Source organism: Choristoneura fumiferana, chromosome 20, assembly GCF_025370935.1.
Source record: "Choristoneura fumiferana chromosome 20, NRCan_CFum_1, whole genome shotgun sequence".
NCBI lineage: Eukaryota > Metazoa > Arthropoda > Insecta > Lepidoptera > Tortricidae > Choristoneura > Choristoneura fumiferana.
The window spans coordinates 15765367-15787039 of NC_133491.1; the positions used below are offsets into that span (position 1 = coordinate 15765367).

The 21673-nt window shown below is 37.4% G+C and overlaps 1 protein-coding gene across 1 annotated transcript; it reads left to right on the forward strand.

Annotated features, from left to right (window-relative positions):
* The first annotated feature begins 10486 nt into the window (after positions 1-10486).
* On the forward strand, positions 10487-11843 carry LOC141439037 (mast cell protease 4-like). Its single transcript, XM_074103148.1, has one exon. It carries the CDS (start codon positions 10713-10715, stop codon positions 11682-11684), a length of 972 nt encoding a protein of 323 aa, XP_073959249.1. The 5' UTR covers positions 10487-10712; the 3' UTR covers positions 11685-11843.
* The last annotated feature ends 9830 nt before the right edge of the window (positions 11844-21673 follow it).

Consider the following 21673-nt stretch of genomic DNA (forward strand, 5'->3'; position numbering starts at 1 on the left):
GTGACCACTCAATTAACTCCGCCCGCAATATCCGTAAATATTTGTTCTTAGGCAATGAACACATTAGTCGTATTTGGTTTGAAAAGATTACTCGAGTCTGTGCTTCACTTTTCCTTTACTGTCTTAGACGTGTGAAATGCCACGGATCTGTTTGGAGTGTTGCAACTACATAGCATTGAACACCACCGAGGAGAATGGATGTCTGTTAATTACAGGATATTAACCTTTGGCAAATGTCCAGCAGTGGACGTTGATGTTTTCCTTTTAGTCTCGTAGCCAGATTTGGTTGCTGGCTACTAAATAGCAATTATGCTTAGCTAACTACCAAATAACAAAAACAAAATAACAAAACAAAGTAACAAAATTTGGAGTTCAAATAAAAAATACAAAAAGAAAACCAATCTTAATTTGATTGCTTAATAACGACATCTCTTGTCCGGGTGAGCGGTTAGTTCCAATGGAATGCTGAAAGTTTCTCGATGAGGGCTACAGTATAGACGTCGCTAGTGTCGCTGCTTAAGTGACTAAATAAGAAACAAGCAAGCTGAGATATGTGGTGCATAGGATTCGTGTCTGTACCCCTGTCCAGTGGTGGTGTAGCGGTATAGCACGTGGCACGGAATGCCGAGGACTTGTTCGATTCCAGCGCTGGGTCTATGTTTTCTGGTTTTTCTGTGCATCTATGTTTCAGTTTGTATTTTCTCATAGCCAGATTTGGTTGCTAGCTACGAAATAGGAATTGTGCTTTTTCACCGTGTTTTGCGATGCAACGGGAATCCTTTAGTCCCATCTTGAAGCTAATGGTAGCTATCTACGAAACGCATCTGTAATACCCCTGGTGTTGCAGATGTTTATGGGCGGTGGTGATCTCTTACCATCAGGAGACCCACTTGCTAGTTTGCCATCCAGTCGAATAAAAAAAAATGGGAACGGGGCTTTTGTATTGGGAATATTTTTCCCATTTCGAAAACCAAATCCAAAAAAAAACAAATCAGGACGGCTACTACGAAATTCGAAAATCGAAGTTCGTATCGTACCGTCCCTCTCAGTCTCGTGTTAAATAATATAAGCGGCAGCGGGACGGCAATATACGAAGTTTTGCACTTCGTAGTATAGACGTAGTAGTTCGATATGGGAGTAAAGCGACGATAAAGATGAATTGTTCCATTAACTTTTTGCCAACGGGCATCCAGGGGGCTACTGCAGTATTCGAAGATCAAGGTTCGTATCGTACGGTCCCTCTCACTCGTATATTAGCAGGACGGCAACTATAGAGACAGGAGAGTACTTCAACCATAATGTGTTTAGCATTTTATTGCCCCTCTCTATCTACTGTTAGCTAATAAAAAAACTGATAATGCAGTTGAAGGCCTTATGCCTTATTAATGTCTGAAAGCAATGCTGCATGCACATTCCTTGATAAAAGTTATTTGAATTACATCAAATGAGAAATATTACTGCGTACTCTTCACGGATTCTCAAAGCATCGCAGAAGAATATTAAAATTTTGAAAGATTTCCATAACTACGTACAAATAACTGCTGTATATCATATAATTGGGTGGTATCTTGAGTAAAAAATGTTAAATTATTTTTTTATTATATTATTTAGTCGTTACCCGCGACTCCGTTTGGGTAGAATTCGGTTATCACTATCCCGCAGGAACTATGCAATTTTCCGGGCTAAAAACTATCCTATGTCCATCCCCGGGATTTAAACTATCTGTGTTCCGAATTTCATCTAAATCGGTTCATCGGTTTAGACGTGATGAGGTAACAAACAAACAAACAGATTTAGAAACTTTCTCATTTATTGTATTAGTGAATTAGTGGGACTAACCGTTACCCGTGACTCCGTCTGCGCACAATTCGTTTATCCCGCGGGAACTATGAAGTAAGTGATGAAGTAACAAACAAACAGATTTACATACTTTCGCATTTATGGGATTATTTAGATCGTCAGTTGGATCATCAGAAAATATTGGACAAAGACCAAAGGCGTCAAAATATCTCTGTAATCTTCTTGGCAATCATTTAAATTTTTACAATACAAATTGTTTTTTTTTTAATATGGCTCCGTCCATCCAAAGACAATTTTGCCAGTGTCTAGTATTTTTTGCCGTTGTACAGACACAAAATATGAGAGGTAATGGTGGAGGAACGATGACCCTGATAAAGATTAAAAATACAATAATTAGCCTTTTCTAATCAATAATATGTTTTGTCTTTGTCGTTGTGACGTGACTCCCGCAAGTGTTCGACCGAAAAGGATTTTTTTTCAAAATTATTTTCATGCTGCTGTCAAACTGTTGGTGTTCTGCAAAATCAACCGCAACCCCGTCATCGCGACTAACATTGGTCCACGTTAAAGCCGCCATTAAGGGGAATAATAATAATAAGCCTATGTTTTTCATATTTTTCTTCAACGTAAATCTCATGGCCATCGAAAAGCGAAAACGATAAAATCCTACCTTTGCCAAGTTCATCGTAACTGGCATTAAACTTTAACGCGACTTCATTCGGAACATTCCTAAGCATCGGTGAAACAAATCTCTAATAGTCCGATCAACATAAACGTTTTCACTGGAGATGCTGGCAATAATTTATCCTACGAGTTTAACATATACTCATATTTTCTACAGTACATTACGTAGGTAGACCATTGTTGTTATAGACGAAACAGGCGGAGTTTAAAAAGTTGGACCATTTTAAGTAAGAAAGAAAGAAAGAAAGAAAGAAAAAGTTTATTTTGGCTCCAAAATGTACCACCTAAAACTAAGACTAGAACTAGCACTAAAACTATGTTACTAGGTGACACAGCAGGATACCAAAAAGGGTCTCCACTCAGCATGTGTTGCCGCACATTATGTGCAGTAACGCTGGTTTTCTGTGGACCCAAACGTTAAATAAACATGTATGCATGAGCCAGTTCCTTTGCCCTAGTCAGACAAAGAAAAAACAAAAAAAAAAATTAAAAAAAAGAAGAAAATTAAGAAATTAAAACCATAGACAAAGGGAGAAGTGACGTGGCTCAGTGTAAAGATAATAATACTTATACTGCTGTCGTGGCAATAAATAGTAATTTTAAAACATTTTCTACACAATACAATACCAATACTTTTAGTACAATTCACATTGAGCGGACCGGGCTGGACTGCGTCCTTAGTGCACTTTATAAGATGCCAAAGGAATTTAGAACGTCTGCGCAGTACTAACGTCACATATTTGAATAGAATTTACACAGCTTGCGGCCGGTCGGCTCCTCACGTACTCTGTCGGCTACCGTCACATTCGATCGGCTCCGTTACTCCGTTCGGCCTTCGTCGCGTACCGTGGGATTAATTCGATTGGGCATTTTGGCTACCGACCGCTTCCGCAGGGTGCTCGAGGAGCCGGTGCCATGCCGCGGCAGGAGACTCGCGCTGTCCAGTTGGAGGACGCCGGTCGACTGCCTCAGCGTGCTTGAGGAGCCGGTGGAACGCGGCGGTTGCCGATTCCGCCCGGTCCGCTTAATGAGAATCGTACTTTAATCGGTAGTTCAGAAGGTTTATTCCGCAGAAGTGCTAAATAATCTGCGTAAAAATTGTCGGCGAATCATTAGGTGACCAGGGAGCTCATTCAAGTCGATCACGGTGTATATCGCGAAGCAATGTACAAATACAAAATAATTTATTTCACCAAAAGAGATAACAGTATAAACTAAGTAATCCGTCAGAGGTCAAACTAGGCTAAGCCTGTATCTTAGCCCTCTGCGAAACACTTGTTTACATTTACTTCTCCAATAATAGAACTCTGTTTTAAATTATTTTAACTAAGTCTTACTCAAATATGTCATCATCATCATCATCCCAGCCTATATACGTCCCACTGATGGGCACAGGCCTCCTCTCAGAACAAGAGGGCTCAAACACTGATACTCAAATATGTAAATCAGTTAAAATGTCCAAAATATTCACGTTTTCCAGTGACAAGTTAACTAGACACGACCAAAAATATCTATAATGGCGTACTTAGAGATGCCAATTAAGCGTTAATTTCTTAGTTTGACTATCCGAATACCCCATTGCCTTTGTTTCAGAAGAAACTCATAAACCAGAATTATTGTCACAGTACACACCTCCGTTGACTGGGCTATAAGATCAGAATATACCTAAATATCTCATACATTCTTAATATACTAGGCGTATATTATTCCAGGGTATCGTACATAGCGCCATGCACGATATTCATGGTTTTAATAAAAATGTTAACGCATGAAGACTAGGAATTACCATACAATCAACCATGATATTATGCCCGGGTATGTGTGGACCTATATCCTTTTTATCCTATCCTCCCTACTGTAATACTCGTATTATAAATGTGAAAGTTTATGAAGACCATCTTACTCGCTAATCCTGCCGTGAAGCAGCAGTGCTTGCATTGTTGTGTTTCGGCGTGGAGAGTAAGACAGCCGGTGAAATTACTGGCACTTGAGGTATCCCATCTAAAGCCTCTAGGTTGGCAACGCATCTGCAATACCCCTGGTGTTGCAGATGTTTATGGGCGGTGGTGATCTCTTACCATCAGGAGACCCACTTGCTCGTTTTCCATCCAGTCGAATAAAAAAAAAGATGTTTCGATATTTGGAGGTTTGCATGTTTGGATGTTTGTTACTCAATCCCGTCTGAACCGCTTAACCGATTTAAATGAAATTCGGTATACAGATAGTTTGAATCCCGGAGAAAGACATAGGATAGTTTTTATCCCGGAAAATTGCATAGTTCCCGCGGGATAGCGATAAATGTATTCTGCGCGGACGGAGGCACGGGTAACGGCTAGTACATTCATAAATCGAGTCTGTTTGCTATCTACTGTATATCTATGACATCATTTCAAATCATAGTGAAAGTTACTTTACTAGAGTTTATCTCGACGTGTTTCGGACTGATTCGTAGCGAAAGGGTAAGTAGCAAACATACACACGCACATACACACAGCTATAATTTTAGTAGGATTAGCAAAGTAGCACAAATTATAATACAAGTAATTTTTAACAGAGCTAGTATGTTACCTAACTAACTGGGCCGGAATTATTAATTCTATATTAAATCCTGTAATGTAAGCCGTGGTGGCCTAGTGGTTTGACCCATCGCCTCTCAAGCAGAGGGTCGTGGGTTCAAACCCCGGCTCGCACCTCTGTGTTTTTCGAAATTCATGTGCGGAGTTACATTTGAAATTTACCACGAGCTTTGCGGTGAAGGAAAACGTCGTGAGGAAACCTGCACAAACCTGCGAAGCAATTCAATGGTGTGTGTGAAGTTCCCAATCCGCACTGGGCCCGCGTGGGAACTATGGCCCAAGCCCCTCTCATTCTGAGGGGAGGCCTGTGCCCTGCAGTGGGACGTATATAGGCTGGGATGATGAAATCCTGTAATACGCATAGAATACACAGAAAATGCCTGAAAAACAATGATTTTTCCTCAAGTATCTCAACATTATTTTAGAAATATTTTCCACGATAAGTACCTACGATTACCTACAACGAGTTTAACAAACATACACACAAACTTCGATGATACTGCAAGGCCGTGTAACCAAGAATATTTTTTTTTAGGAGAGCGTTAACATTAATAGTAGATTGTACAACAAGAGAATAAAACGAGTCATTTTACCCAAGACGGTCATATAGCACCCGAGCCGGTACGGCGAGGGCGGATTGTCACGTCGCGGGGAAAATGGGTTTAATGCTCGAGTTTTACACTCTGCTTTTCACTTCGATTGCAAGAAAATTAAATAGCAACAGTGGAAATCATTGTTTACTTGCTATGTACCTTTTATTTTTCATGCATTACTATACAATGATTAGTTTTTAGTGTTATTGATTTATTTTGCTTGATTTAATTGATTTTTAGTTCTATATAAATAAATAAAATGATTACAAAATATATACCTATGTAGAAACATTTTTGTTTGCGGCTGTTGACACCTGATTGCCTATTGGTCTTAGACGAAGATTTAACTTTATGCACTAGAGCATAAAAAGTCATTTTATGTCGCCTAAATCGAGCATAAGCACGAACTTTACGAGTTTGAGAAGTGGAAAAAAAACTATTATATGTATCAGCCTAAATTTTAGGCCCTAAAAGGTTGCCTGGAAGAGATCGCTCTTAAGCGATAAGGTCGCCTATTGTTTACCTTGTAATTATTCTCTCTGTGTACCTGTTTCTGTATCGCTTACTATTTGTGATGTACAACCCAACTAACAATTTAACGTCGTTCAAAAGTTTAGTAAACGTTATCTTAATACCGTTGATCTTAATAGCTAAGTCACACTAACGTTATAATAATGTTTACTAAACGCGAAAATGGCCCCAGTTATACGACCTACATTGTCATATAATGGTCATACAGAAGTCACAAGCCGACTTCGTTAACGTCATTCAAAAGTCATATGAATGTTATGGAATTAACACTTTCGTCGCGCAGTAGTCGCATCATAACTTTACTGCGACTCGTTTGTTGTATTGTGGTCGTACAGGTGTTTTTGAATGACTAAAACGTTTTATTTAAGTCAAGGAACAACACATATAAGACTTCTTATTTATTCTTCTTGTTAGTGACGCGTGTTTGTGGTTTTGTTTCGAGATTGAGTGCAAAATAACTAATTACAAGAAATAAAAGGTGAGTGTTATTTAACTTTCATATCTTTTGCTAACTTTAGGTAGGTATCTGTCTCTCATGCCGTTTAGTTCGACTGGGAATTGAAGTTTTATGGTAATATGCCTATGTAAATACTATTCAGATTTTCATGCCCCCTCGTAATTTTGTGTTTAAATCATTAATATCATTATATTTTTATTAATAAAAAAAAAATTATATCTAAAAATGTAGGACATGTTGCTTTTGTCGCACACTTATCTCTTTACGACGTTGTAAAAACATAAAGTTGTATTAAGGTTATTTCAAAACCATGCAATACGCCATGACAGCTAGCTATTAGGGTTACTCAAAAAAAAATTAAACCCTTTTCATATTGTAATAGGTATTCACCAAAATTAATTATCTTTAAACTCATTTCAGGAAATAACGGTCATAGTAAACGTGCGGTGCAGATTTCAAAATATTTTAACATTCATGTAACTTTTATCTGAAAATATGGTTCAATATTTGGATATAGATACATTTCTAACGAGAGCAGATTTTAGACTTCTTAATAGATTGGTTTGGCCATGGGAAAACACTCATTTTATATTATCGAACAAGTGCTATGGTTGCCACAGTATCATTGACTTTCATACACTGCGGCCATTTCATTTCATTATAAGAAATAAAAATAAAGTTGGAGATTTATTGCATTTTAAGGATTTTTGGTGCCACAACTGTTTAAATTTTACCGTGTACAATCATTTTTTGCAAGACGAATGTGATTATTGTTTCTACTAAAATATTATTATCATACCTACAATTTCAAAACTTCTCACTTAACTTTTTTTTGCTTACGTACCATCCCATTGAGTTATTTCTCATGTATTAGAATGTATATTTTATTTAGTTACCCATTACCTATATTCCAACAACAAAATAAAATAATCCATTTATTTATTAAAGAGAAAGCACATATTAAGAAAAAATAACCATAAATAAAACAACTATAAACTAACTACCTAACTTAAAAACTTTAATACCTACTAAATTAAATATAATCAAAATTAAATTCATTTTCATAGTTATATACCTACATTAATCTTTTCAAAATTTACTGATAAACAATGATTTCAATATCGGGAAAAATCACACACGATATTTTATAGTAATAAAATAAATATTGATACTGAACCTTTTTGTTGTTCATGTGTTGTACACTTTTTTTCTTCAACATTTGTTGTACTTTTTAATAAAAGGAAATCTCGATTAACTTTCCTTTTGAATGTTCCACTACGTTTTAGTCTTCTCCACGAATTTTTTGCTTTCATTTTTCGTAGTTTTTATCAAACGTTCCGCAAATATGGCGGCTTAGACGTTTTAAAGTCAAAACCTCACTTAAATGCGACTACAAGTTTGATTAAAGTTAGGGAATGACATGAAACTGACATCATGTAATATAAAGGTCATAATTAGAGTCGTAAATAAACAACCAAGTCATTTAAGAGTCTCTAATTGACGGCTGTACAACGTTTTATAAACGTCACTGTTAAAACGTCTATACAACTGCTACATTATATAAATGTCATATAAAGGTTTTTCAAATACCTAATTTGGTCATTCAAAACGTTTAATGGACTATAACGTTAGTATGACTTTGCCTTGACGTACAAACGTTTTAGCTAAGACTGTAATATAACGTCGTATAGTTTAGTTTTACCGACGTTGTTAAGACCAGTTTATTATGACATATTCGTCGCACGACTAATAAGTTAAATTAAGGACGTCTACAGGACCTAGTAGTCATCTCATTACCATTATAAGACTGCTATCCAATTTTATGTCGTACAAGTCAAGACTTATACGACGTTTTTGTTTGTTGGGAATAGTCTTTGTATTGTAATATTGTACCAGTCGTGAAATCTCAAATTTGCTATTTTTGTAGGTTACGCGGTACTGTAGTATCATCGACGATTTATCATCTATCTATCTATCTAATACCTTTATATGAGTAATTCTTATATAATCGTATATAATCTCGGAAACGGCTCCAACGATTTCGATGAAATTTGGTATGTGGGGTTCCGGGGATGACAAATCGATCTAGTTTGGTCTTATCTCTGGGAAAACGCTTATTATCGAGTTTTAGCCCGAGCAAAGCTCGGTCGCCCAGGTGCTAATATTAAAAGGAAGTAGGATTACCTCGTGATTAAGTTCCAAGAAATGTTAGTCCCGGTGTAGTATATAATAGTATTAAATTAAACGGGTGCAGTATTAAAGAGTGACAATCGCGAAAATTCCTCATTTGTTGTTCCAAAAAACCCCAAAAGACTCCCGAAAAGCCTTAAATTACGAGCCGATAAATCTCCAAGTCATTATAACCGTGGTCGCCCTAATCAAGCACTTTTGTCGAAGTCTGAGCCCCAATTCAAACTTAATGCTGCCGCCTTTGTAATTTGTCTCGCAAATTGGTTTTCTTAAACAAAATCAGCACCCTTCGCTGCCAAAACAATTATAGCGGCAATTTGTTAAGACTAGTATGAATTTTAGAGAGACGAATTTTAGTGGTTTGTGTGGGGTCTACTTGTCACCTAGTGCTCCCTTCCTGGGATACTTAAGTAGGTACTATAGTGAAACTAATAATGCAAGCGGATAGGAAATTCAATGTGTCTCACGAAAAATACATTATTTTTGGTGTTTCTTCATTCTAATGGTATCCATACCCATACTAATATTATGAATGCGAAAGTGTGTGTGTGTTTTTATGTTTGGCCGTCTAGCGACAGATCGACTTAATTTTTCGCTTAGAGATATTTTATAGGCCAGAGAGTGACATAGGCTACTTTTTATCCCGGAAAAATTACCAGTTCCCGAGGGAACAGCGCGCGATAACCGAATTCCACGCGGGCGAAACCGCGGGAAAAAGCTAGTAAAACAATATTTTAATACTATTCACTGATTTGTGGTTTATATCGGGAGCTCTTTGGTGAATCGTGGAATTTTTTTCTAAAATAATGTTATGATTCTTGAGAAAAAAAAAACATTGTTTTTCTAGTATTTTCTTTGTGTTCTATAGATAACACACACAATTTAATACAGAATTAATAAGCGATTCGGACCCAGTTAATGGCAAATAATGAAACATGAGCTCTGTTATTAAATGAGATGTAGGTATACATAAAAAAATCCTACCACTACTCTACAACCCCACTCCCCACTACTCTAAAAAATCTGAATAAAATAACCTCAATGAACCCAAATTAATAGGTTATCTTTTAATAGGATTAAAACAATAACGGTACCTATAGGATTATGATCATTTTAACAAGACGAAGTCTTCTCACGGGATTTAAGGAAAAACAATAACACAAAAAAAGACTGATAATCATTACAATTATTATTTTGTTTATACCTGAGATGTATACGAAGCCACACCCACACGGCGGCCACGAAGTACAAAATACGCGTTCTTGTATCTACATAAGCACGACGACGTCTGTACACGCGTCAATGTGTGCGTAAGCTACACAGGGCTGACTACCGCAAAACCCTAGTACTATAAGTAAGTAAAGGTTTAAACCTACTTAAAATGTGTCTGTCTGTGTATTTAAGCATTATTATTTTCAATTACAATAGATATATACGACTACAAACTTAAACGAATTATTCGGTAGGTAGTTATTTCATGTATTAGTCACGATAATTTCAGAAATCATTATTTATTTACTAAAGGAAGGAAGTAGGTAAGGTACCGTTACCATTTCGCAAAATTATTGCTCCCGAACTTAGCCGTGCGGCCGACATACATCGCGTTGCGCACCCGACTGCTTTCCTGCGGTTTTCCTGCAAACTGCGCTTGAGGTAACTCGAATCGGTGCGGGGCGGAGCGTGGCAATTCTGTACGTTAGTACTATTATAATATTCTGTGACGAAGCTTAGCTAATCAACATAACCCACCTCTTTACAAACAATGACTAGCTAGAGACAACATATTTTTTTTAACTTGCACGTCTGTGGCGAATGTCTATATTGTCAATCCCACATCAAACATAACAATGTTAACCATCCATCTAAATCACCGCAAAATTCATGTTGAACGAACTCATCCTTCTCTTACTAACCCAAACGTTCATTAGCTTGGCTGCCAACGATCGGATCATAACAACATTAAAATATGCAAAGGTTCGTGTCAAACCCGTAATTGTGAACGGGATCCCAGCTGCTGACGGGCAGATACCATACCTGGTGTCTCTGAAAACTCGTGAGAAGAATACAGTAATATCTACTGTATTCCTGTGGGAAAATCTCTGCGGCGGGAGCATTATAAGCCCTGACAGAGTCCTCACAGCTGCTCATTGCTTCGAAGACAACGACTTCTTCTTCGCAAGATCCCCACAGTTCGTCAGCGTCGTAGCTGGAACACTACTTAACACCCTAGCACACACCGGCAGAAGCGAGACAACAGAAGAACTACAATGGCGGAAACTCAAAAAGGTCAGGGTGCATGAGGAGTTTCATTATCCACTGCACGACATAGCCTTAGCGACTGTAAACGTGGAGTTCAATTTCAATAATGGTGTTAAAGCAATTCCTCTTGCTAGAATCGGGGTAGATTATCCCAGAGACACGTGTAAAGCTGCAGGGTTTGGTACGATGAGTCATTCGACTGTTCGTCAACCGCCTGTGTTGTTTACAGCGATGATTGTGCCCATGACGCGGTATCAGTGTTCTAATTTGTGGAATATGGATATGGATACTTTCGTATGCACGCATTCTGCTGTCTCGGATGTGGCCGGAGGTGACTCTGGTGGGCCGTTGGCTTGCACGGGGCTCAAGGAAGCTGCTAACGAAGAAGTACTGGTTGGAGTAGTCAGTGGAAAGAATTATGATTTGACAACACTCTTCACGCGTGTGTCGGCGTACAGAGATTGGATAGATAATAATGATAATGTCGCTTGTAAATTGAATAGTGTGTGTGTGTTTGTTGTTGTAATACACGTGATTTTATTATGTACCCATGTTTTGTTTGTGATTGTTAGAGTTAAAAGAAAGTTTTTTTAAGCAGACATCGGAATTTAGGGGGCAAATTTTGAAGACATGTGAGGAGTTCCTGTATCAATAAACTCAGGCCTCTGATGTGGTCGAAACATGGAGGAAATTTTAACAATAAATACTTATATTAGTTATAATTTTGTACCCTAACAAAACTGAATGTAAGTTTCGTAACAGTTTCAGTTGTAGCAATTTCACTATGGTACAATATATTTTCATTTTTAGGGTTCCGGAGCCAAAATGGCAAAAACGGAACCCTTGTAGTTTTGCCATGTCTGTCTGTCTGTCCGTCTGTCCGCGGCTTTGCTTGGGTACTATCAGAAAGCTGTAATTTTTAAACTATGCCGACAAAATGGTACAATAAAAAATTTTAAAAAATTTTTTATAGTGTAGTTACCTCCCATAGACGTAGTGGGGGTGATTTTTTGTCTCATCCCTACCCTACCCTATAGTGTGGGGTATTATTGGATAGGTATTTTAAAACCATTAGGGTTTGCTAAGACGATTTTTCGATTCAGTGATCTGTTTGCAAAATATTCAACTTTAAAGTGCAAATTTTTATTAAAATCGAGCGTCCCCCCCTCTAAAATCTAAACCGGTGGGTGGAAAAATTTGAAAAAAATCAAGATGGTAGTAAGTATATCAAACTTTCAAGGGAAACTATAACGGCTAAGTTTGCTTGAGAATTATTAGTAGTTTAAGAGTAAATAGCAGCCTAAGGTATAAAATATACCTAAACTTGGAAGATTCCGTATAAAATACGAAATCCTTAGAAAAATATTACTTTATTTTTTCGTAATGCCTACGGAACCCTATTTTGGGCGTGTCCGACACGCTCTTGGCCGGTTTTTACCCATAGGTATACCGGTGTCTCTGGCCATGGGGCTTTATATGCAAGGTTCGATTCTATTCGCATAACTGAGCTACTGTTATTTGTAACATTGTCAAGATAATGTTTGCATACCAGTGTATCTGATTAGACGTTTTCCTGCAAATTTTTAATAAGTGCAGGAAATGAAATTCTATTTAAAGCCAGTATAATAACTCATTTCTGTCGCGCTAAAGCTAAAAATGCAAGTTGATCGGGCGGCAATTAAAAACTATCTTCAGTAAAGGACGTTGCATAAATTAATTAGGAGTCTTCGGGATCGAGTCAGTGTTTTTACATCTCGCTGAGTAGTTTTAACAAGGCTGTACAGTGAAGTGCAAAGATATCGACACGGCCAAAGTTTCAATATGTATACACGACTCTATGCACTTAACATTAAGGCCGTGTATTACATATTTTTGCAACTTTGCCCTTGACTGTACTTTCTATTTAATAAACTTCCCTTTACCCGAGTTGAGTTTTGCGGGATTTTCCCAAATTGTCACGGGAATTCCTACAAAATATACAGCGTGGTCTTCATTCACGTAAGGTACCTACTTATTATAATAATAATAGCGGCCTATATGGGTGCCCCCACATGCAGTCGCTAGTCGCTCGTTTGCAGCGATAAATCCAGATTTAGAGATCACCTTCAAAATGGGGTCATTTGACCAGTCAAATGACCCCATTTTGAAGGTGATTTTGAATTCCCCGCGACTCGAAAAAGTAGCGTCTTGTCGCCGCGTCGAGCAGCAGCAGGGCTACTACGAAACTCGAAGTTCGTATCGTACCGTCCCTCTCGCTCTCGTATTAAATAGTATAAGTGTCAGAGGGACCGCACGACACGAACTTCGAGTTTCGTAGTTGCCCTGCAGATTTGAGCGACTGCATGTGGCCCCACATTTAGGCACCGTCGCAGCCCACGCCTTTGTGTAAGGACCGACGCTAGCTGCGGGGCTACTACCAAATTCGAAAATCGAAGTTCGTTTCGTTCCGTCTCTCTGACACTTATACTATTTAATACGAGAGTGAGAGGGATGGTACAGTCAAGGGCAAAGATATCGACACGGCCAAAGTTGCAAAAATATGTATACACGGCCTTAATGTTAAGAGCACAAAGACGTGTAGGTATACATATTTTTGTAACTTTGGCCGTGTCGATATCTTTGCCCTTGACTGTACGATACGTACTTTGATTTTCAAATTTCGGAGTAGGCCGTTGGTGCGGGTGCACCAGGGTGCCTGCAGAGCTACTACGAAGCTCGAAGTTCGTGTCGTGCGGTCCCTCTGACACTTATACTATTTAATACGAGAGTGAGAGGGATGGTACGATACGAACGTCGAGTTTCGTAGCAGCCCTGCAGGTACAATCCTATGCACGCGGCGCGCGCAGTTAGCGCTGTTCATACTATTTTTCAACAGACGTCCACCCGCTCCTTAAGTCGTTCTCGTCCGAGCTGGCAATGGTGCCCATTGCGCGTTGTATTCAATATTTGAGATGGTTCAAGCCTGCTTCCTGGTCAAGTCTCCCAGTTTGTCCCTATATGTCCAAATGCTGGCGACAGTCCCAGTGGCAGCCATCTTTAATTTTATGTCATTAGCAATAGAGGTGACGGCAGGGTGTCGTCTATTTAAACTTCAACACGTTGATGGGCACTACTTTCAATAATAAAACGTTGTTACAGTACGATTACTTGGAGTTAACACTTGACAGATGGGTGTGCCTTCAGTCAATTTTCAACTTTGACGTCATACAAATAAAATATTTTTTATATAATCTGTCCTAGTTTAGAGGGCGTCCGGGGAGCGTCCGGGCGGGGTTTCATTTGTAGTCCGGGTTTAAAAATATTTTATTTTTAGACCAATGCAATTAGAATTTTTCGAAGAATTAATTTCCAGCAAGCTGTAAATCGTTTTATAAGGATCTTATTTGATTGGCCTATATTTTATTATACCTACTGACCAAGTTTAATAAAAACCTAAACCTGTTGACATGTCCGGGTTTTGGGCTCCAAAATCCGGGGTTTTCACGCGTCTTGTCCTGGTAGCCAAATTTTAGAGATGGCAGCCCTATATTTGTATGACGTCAAAGTTGAAAATTGACTGAAGGCACGCCCATCTGTCAAGTGTTAACTCGAATTAATCAAACTGTAAGTCTTAACATCGCCATGTCCGATACACTGATTTAACAATTAAACTTTGAGGATCAACAAATGATCCAAATTTTAGTTTTTTGAAAATTTTACAAAACAAAAATAGCGTAGTTTTGTTAGTAGAATCGAACCTTGAATTTAAATCCCCATGGTCATGGAGAGACACCCTGTATTTGGACGCCTATAGGCGTACTGTCCATCAACGTGTAGCCATAGATTGTGATAAGTAACCATACATTGTGGAAGAGCAATAAAGTATTGAGTGTAGCATTATTGTCTATGGCACTCAGAATCACAATCCTTTTCACCACCTCATTCTGTCACACGGTATAGGATGCGGGGAGAAAGAGTTAGTGAACGCGATGGGAGCGCCCCGCGTTAGACAATAGGTACGGCCACAGATCACTTGACTAGTTTGAACTTAGTGGGTGACAACTATTTACCGGCTCGGACAATACCGACCCGATATTTCGTGTACACGCCCATACAACTGGTGTCAAACTGACAAGAGTTCTATGGGGCGTGTCACAAAATATCATGTCGGTATTTCCATGTCGGTATTGTACGTCCGGGAAATAGTGTCACCCAACTTAGTGACATTCATCCCTCGACTGTTCGTTCATTGTCTTTTAACCTTTTCGCCGCCACGTCAAATACAAAAGACATCACCCATACGCCAGGCTTCTAAATTGCAATGTCTAAAATTTAACCTTAACACAATTGGACGAAGGTTGCTTTTGCACTGAAGTAATGGACGTATATATAAGTCGTTGGCGTGGAACATGCGGTGCGTATATATATGAGTCGTTGGTGTCCAAAAGGTTAACGCATTCACTGCCACCGACGCACATATGCGTTTCCGGAACTCCCCCCAGTGCCGCTGTCATAAATTATTCATACATTTTGAACGCACATGTGCGTCGGTGGCAGCTGTGGAAGTTAGGTGGGCAGTGAATGCGTTAAAGCTCCGTCTTCTTACAACGCATTCAAATGAAACAAACAACAAGTCGATATAAAATAAAATTATTTATTTACTTTTTAAACAATAAATCGTCTTTTATAAAATACAGCTCGGCATTATATACCAACTATACATAATTAGATAAATAACAGTTGTAAGGTGCATGAAACAAGTATCAATACTGTTTGAAATAAAAATAACTTCTATCCGAATCTACCTGTGTAATGGACGCGAATGAAAATTGCGTTAGAATGAGATACATTGAGTGGAAACTGCATAAAACAGAATCGTTTGTCCTAGGGGAATTTTCACAAAAAGTGTACCCTTTCTTTTTTTTTAATTGAGAAAAAATATGGCTTTTCCTGATTCCTGCTCAGAATTGAAAGCACAACCGGTTCCGATAGTTTAAAAAAAATGTCCCAATCAAAAATGTCAGTTTCATGACGTTTTTTTTCATACACTCGGTATTGGGCGTCACAAAACTGACTCCTAAAATTTGTATGAAAAGATTGAATACATTTTGAAAGAAAAGGTGCACGTTTTTGTGAAAACGCCCCAAAGACTTTGATAAAAGCTCGTATCTCGCGTTGACACGTAAACTAAACTCAACCTTGAAACTCGCCAGTAGAGTACACTTCGCAAGATTATCAATTTTGAGATACTAGACTTTTCTGGCGTGTTGTTTGGCGGAATGATCGCGATTATAGGATAAGATAACATTTGGGAACAGAACTTTTCTTTTTATTCGCGATTTTCTTAAAATTATGATCGACGTCCGAAACAAAATTACAAAATATAGATTTAAGGTCAACAAAGAAATTCCTATTAAAATTCCATAAATTCAAATCTATCGTTGAGAAGAACGAATTTCACTTTTTTTACTACGGTTCTTTTCAACGACCGACCACTAAAATCTAAATAGTTTTATATTTTTCGTATAACATAGTAAATGATATCATAAGATGATCTCAATAGTGTTCTAACTTATGATTATCCCCGTTAATATGACACGGCAATCAATTTAACCCCTCTTGTTCTGAGAGGAGGCCTGTGCCCAGCAGTGGGACGTATATAGGCTGGGATGATGATGATGATGAATCAATTTAACATAATATTAAATGATTTATTATAGTTTCATAGAATTTATTTTGACCGAAGTGACCGTTGTCACACTGAATTCCCTGAATGTGAAAATTATCCCGTGAGTTTCTGTGTCGTTCTACGACATTCGAAAAAAACTGGTCCAAACACTAGGAAAAATTCAACATGTTAAAAAAACCACAGGTTTCTTTTAAATTGAAACGTTCGACTAAAACTTTATGCAATCATACTAACGGTGTGTAATGCAACAGCTACACTACGTTTGCTTAGAACACTACATTTGCTTAGAAAATTGATATACTACATTAGAAAAGCACACTCTGTACCATCTCATTTTATGCTGTTAAATTTAGTAGTAAAAAAAGATATCGAATCCACCTGTACCTGGTTTTCCAATATCTATATATCCGTTGAACCATTTTTGCATTTATATACTAAGCGGCAAAAAATCTAGCCCTCAATTGTATGCAGTATATAACAAGTAATTTTGTATGCAGAGTGGGCTAATTTTTTTGCTGCTCAGTATTATGTATTAAGCAGGTTAAATGCAAAAACTAACTCATTATGTATTTTAATGGAATTGGCTTATTTGTACAAATTGTTAATAATAATAATGGAATAAATAAAGATGGCACGGAGAGGAATAAATCTTATAAGTATTGTATCCATAATTGTTGGTGTTTCATTTATACAAAAAAAAAAATGGGAATATTAAAATAAATGTCTTAAATAGTCGCGACGTGAATAATCCATGAAATCAGTCAATAAAATTTAAAATATTTTAAAGCTACAATTTGGTTACTTTGTTCTTAACCTTGTGAGCCCTCGCGTACTTTACCTCTATAAAGGACCAATTAACACTAAGAATAATGGCCGAATGTACCTACTTTATAAAGTACAAATTGTTCATTGAATAAAGAGTTTTAAGAATTTTGAATTAATATCCAAATTAACAAAGCTGGTGAACCACGTCTAGGTCTTAAGTACTATGACTGTTAAAAAAAGTTAGGACTCAGAAGGTTCAATAAACTTGTGGATTTGCTACTGCTAAAATGAATAAAATATAAAATGTTGGGCATTTTAGCAATTCATCACTAGTTCTTAAAAAAGCTGAGGTGGTTTTTCTGAGTGAACTCAATGAACATTATTATAAGGGTAAATTTTGTTAACATATTGATTTGAGACACGATTTTTTTAGTGGTGACGAATTCACAGTGAACTTAACTACTTTTTACAGGGTTTAAATGCTTGCTAGCTTTACGAGACTAAATTATTATGGGTAAAATATTTATAAAAAGCCCGTCTTGCACGTAATATGGTGCAGAACTGCTATGGAACTTACGTCTTTTTTCTAATTTGGAACGTCAATTTTTCCGAACTAACTTAAACTGACACATTCTTGCGTGCAAGAGGGGTTTATAATAGGGAATTATATGCTTTAGCATATGCAATACTGACAAAAGTGTAAAAAAAAATCTAAAATCTATTCGTAAAAATACAAATATTGAATTTATTTAAAAATTACAGTTTATAATATTGCTTCAGGCCACTAAGACAGCTGAGCGGTTATTTATTTGTGTGGAGAAAAATACGAAATTCTCTCTCCATGGGTGGATTTCAACATTGCACAGTGGAGTGTAAAAATAATAATCACTTGAGGAACTTAAATACATGCACCGTCGAGTTTTTATACTTTGAGCATAAATTTTATCAAAAATACGTACACAACAACTCTATTGTTAACGACGCAGAAGGGTGTTCAGATATTTTTGATTGGATTTTTGCTCATAAGCATAAGAACTCAACTGTACCAAAACCTCTCATGCCAACGTAATAAGGTCATGCATGGTAGAATGTTCGAATAAAATCATCATTTTACACTTGACTGTACCTATTTAAATAAACAACTGTTGTCTTTCCGGGTACTAAATACCGTTTATACAAAATATTACTTAGGCTAAATTCTAAGGGGCTGTTTCACCATCCATTGATTAGTGTTAACTGGCGGTTAGTTGTGATGCCGTCTCTATTTGTTTTGTGCGAATAGACGGAGACGGCATCACATTTAACCGTCGGCTAACGCTAACCAATGGATGGTGAAACAGCCCCTAAGTGTCCAATTTGTAATTCCATAATGAGGTTACCATGTCGATATTATAAGTACGCTTACGGTTAATAAATTTTGTCTAAACAAGCTCATTGGGTCATACATAACCGGGATAACATCCATCAAGGGCGGATCCACCATTGTTGGCACCATGGGCATGCCCACAACCCTAATAGACTGGTGATGACACCTTTCACGGTCTACTGAGACCAATAGGCCAATGTCTTGATGCGCGGCGAAAAGGAAACAGGTAATCAAATCCAAAACTCTTTCATGATGATTGTTCGTACTCCGACTCGCACTTTGCCGATTTTCGGGTGACTGTGACCACAACATTTTTAGAGAGCTGAATCCACGTCTGACGTCCATCAGATAGAACGACGCTCTTTCTATTTGGTGTGTAAAAGCTAATAGGTGTGTCTAAGCTACTTTCCTGGTAGGGCCTAGTTTCTGCCAGGGTCGCAGTTCTAACCTAAACTTTTCTTCTAGCACCTTTTTTACACAGAAATAGGCAAAGATGATGACTAAGATGGAGCACGCTTGCCATTAAATGTCCATTCATTAATTAGTTTCTGTCGGGGTCACAATTATGTCATCTAATCATTATTGCAATTGTTGTTATGAAAACTGAATGTTATATTATAAAAACATGGCATTCGATTCTAATTTAAAACTTTTTCGAACGCACTAAAAATAAATCATGCGAAGTTTGTATAACGATTGAACTAAGTACATATTTTTCTTTTTGATATGTCGTGTTTAAGCGTGTGTTGTTTATTGAAATAATAGTAATATCTGTTTAAGTGGAAGCAATTGGAATGACTTAGTTTCTTCATGAAAACACAGATATTTACTTGCTAATACCAAGCGTCTACTTTTTTTTCATTTGGATTTCAGAAAAATATTAGTCCCTTCCTTTGGTTGAAAAACAAGTGTTATAATTAACACTGCGTATGACCCTAACAAGCTTATTAATTTTCGATCCATACATTATTATATCTTAAACACTACCATTATTTATTATACTTATAAACTTCGAGCCTGAGCAATATACTTTTTTATTAAAAAACTATAACACTATCAAAAAAGTTAGTTAGTACATAGTCCTACCTATCCAACTTCCAACATATTCAAAATGTAATCTTAATGTTTAATGCTAAAGCTCGTATTTGAATACACTAAAAATTGGACATAAGACGTAATAACAAAGATGAAAAGTAAAACAAAATATTGTTACGTTTGAAATCTTCCAACTATACAAATTACAGAAAAAACAGTAACATTGACATTTATTTTTGACAAGAACTTATGTCAATCACTTTAGTTAGAATAGTCGTTAACTAACGTTAGGAATTTCTTCTTCTAATGGTGCCATAATATTACCGTAACATTATGTATGGAAACCAGATCGTTTTTGCCACCCTACAGTCTATTCGCCGAGTTAAAAAGTATTATAATAGACTCTGGCCAGCGAAAGCTGTCCACGAGAAACCGCGGAAAAAAAAGGCTGACAACACTTGCTGTACACTGATTAAACGATGCTGATACTAAGATATTATTTAAATTTTCCAGATATTAAATTATAGTCGGGACTCTTCTAGCTGCATCAAAACTCATGAAGTAATGTGTGAAAGTTGATGAAGTAGTTTAGGAGTCCGTTGGTAAATTTTATGACCTTTGTCAGTGCCCATTTACGTACAGTTCAGACGCATCAATTTTTGGACCATTTTGACCAGATTGGCATTGAATATATCTTCTAACATTTGAATTCGAACATAATCTTATAACATTTGCATTTTGAGGATGGTAGGAAGTTGAAATTATTTATTTATTTCTTATAGCGGAAGTATCAAAATTATGTAAGCCGGGCTAGAATGACAATATAACAATTTTGACAGCCTCAAAAATAATACCAGATTAAAGTTTCGTAAAACGGCTTTCACTGGCCAGAGTCTAACGTCTCAGAATAGCGACTGTCGATTAACTATCACAAACTGTATGACGAGTGTCGCTTATCACTGCGCGCACTGAGTATCGTGGTACCAGGTATTCAGTTCTTGTCAAACGCGTGGCCCGTCTAGCGTGCGGACGCGGCCACCATATTGGTATTTCGTTCTGGAATGGGCTACGCGTATTCTTTTCTGTTTTGTACAGTTAATAATTAGTTAAAACTATTGTTTTTATCGGTAGAAAATAATTAGAAGGCCGCCTTTGTCATGAGTTAGAATCCGTGATTTTTAGGTATATATTTTTTGTCAACTGTCTGCGAACAGAATAAATTTCTATCTTTTTTTCATAGACAACATTACAATGACGTCATGTGACGCTTTAGGCGCTTACGCTAGCTGGCGCGGGTGCAGGCAGGTACAATCCTATGCACGCGACGCGCAGTCAGCGCTGCTCATACTATTGTTCATCAGGCGTCCACCAGCTAGCGTAAACCCGAACAGCCTTATTCATAAAAAGTTAGAGCCTCCTTGAAGGCTCCTTGAAGGCCCGATGCTAAAAAACATGATTCATAAACGTCTGTTAGCGCTAATCAGTCGATCAAGGCTCTGCTAAAGTTAGAGGACCGTAGACCCTCCTTTATCTCCCTGCTAAGTCACAAAATGGCCGCCACAAGTTTGAACAGCTGACTTTGACAAGAGCAAAAAACCATACCGAAGATAATTTTAGTGAAGGGAGGATTACGCAAAGATTAAAAAAATTCAGGAAAAATTATTTTCAGGAATTTGTATTTAAAAAACCTCTAAATTAGGTATTTATTATTGCTACTTTACTAGTTTACTAACAATAAATATGAAAAAA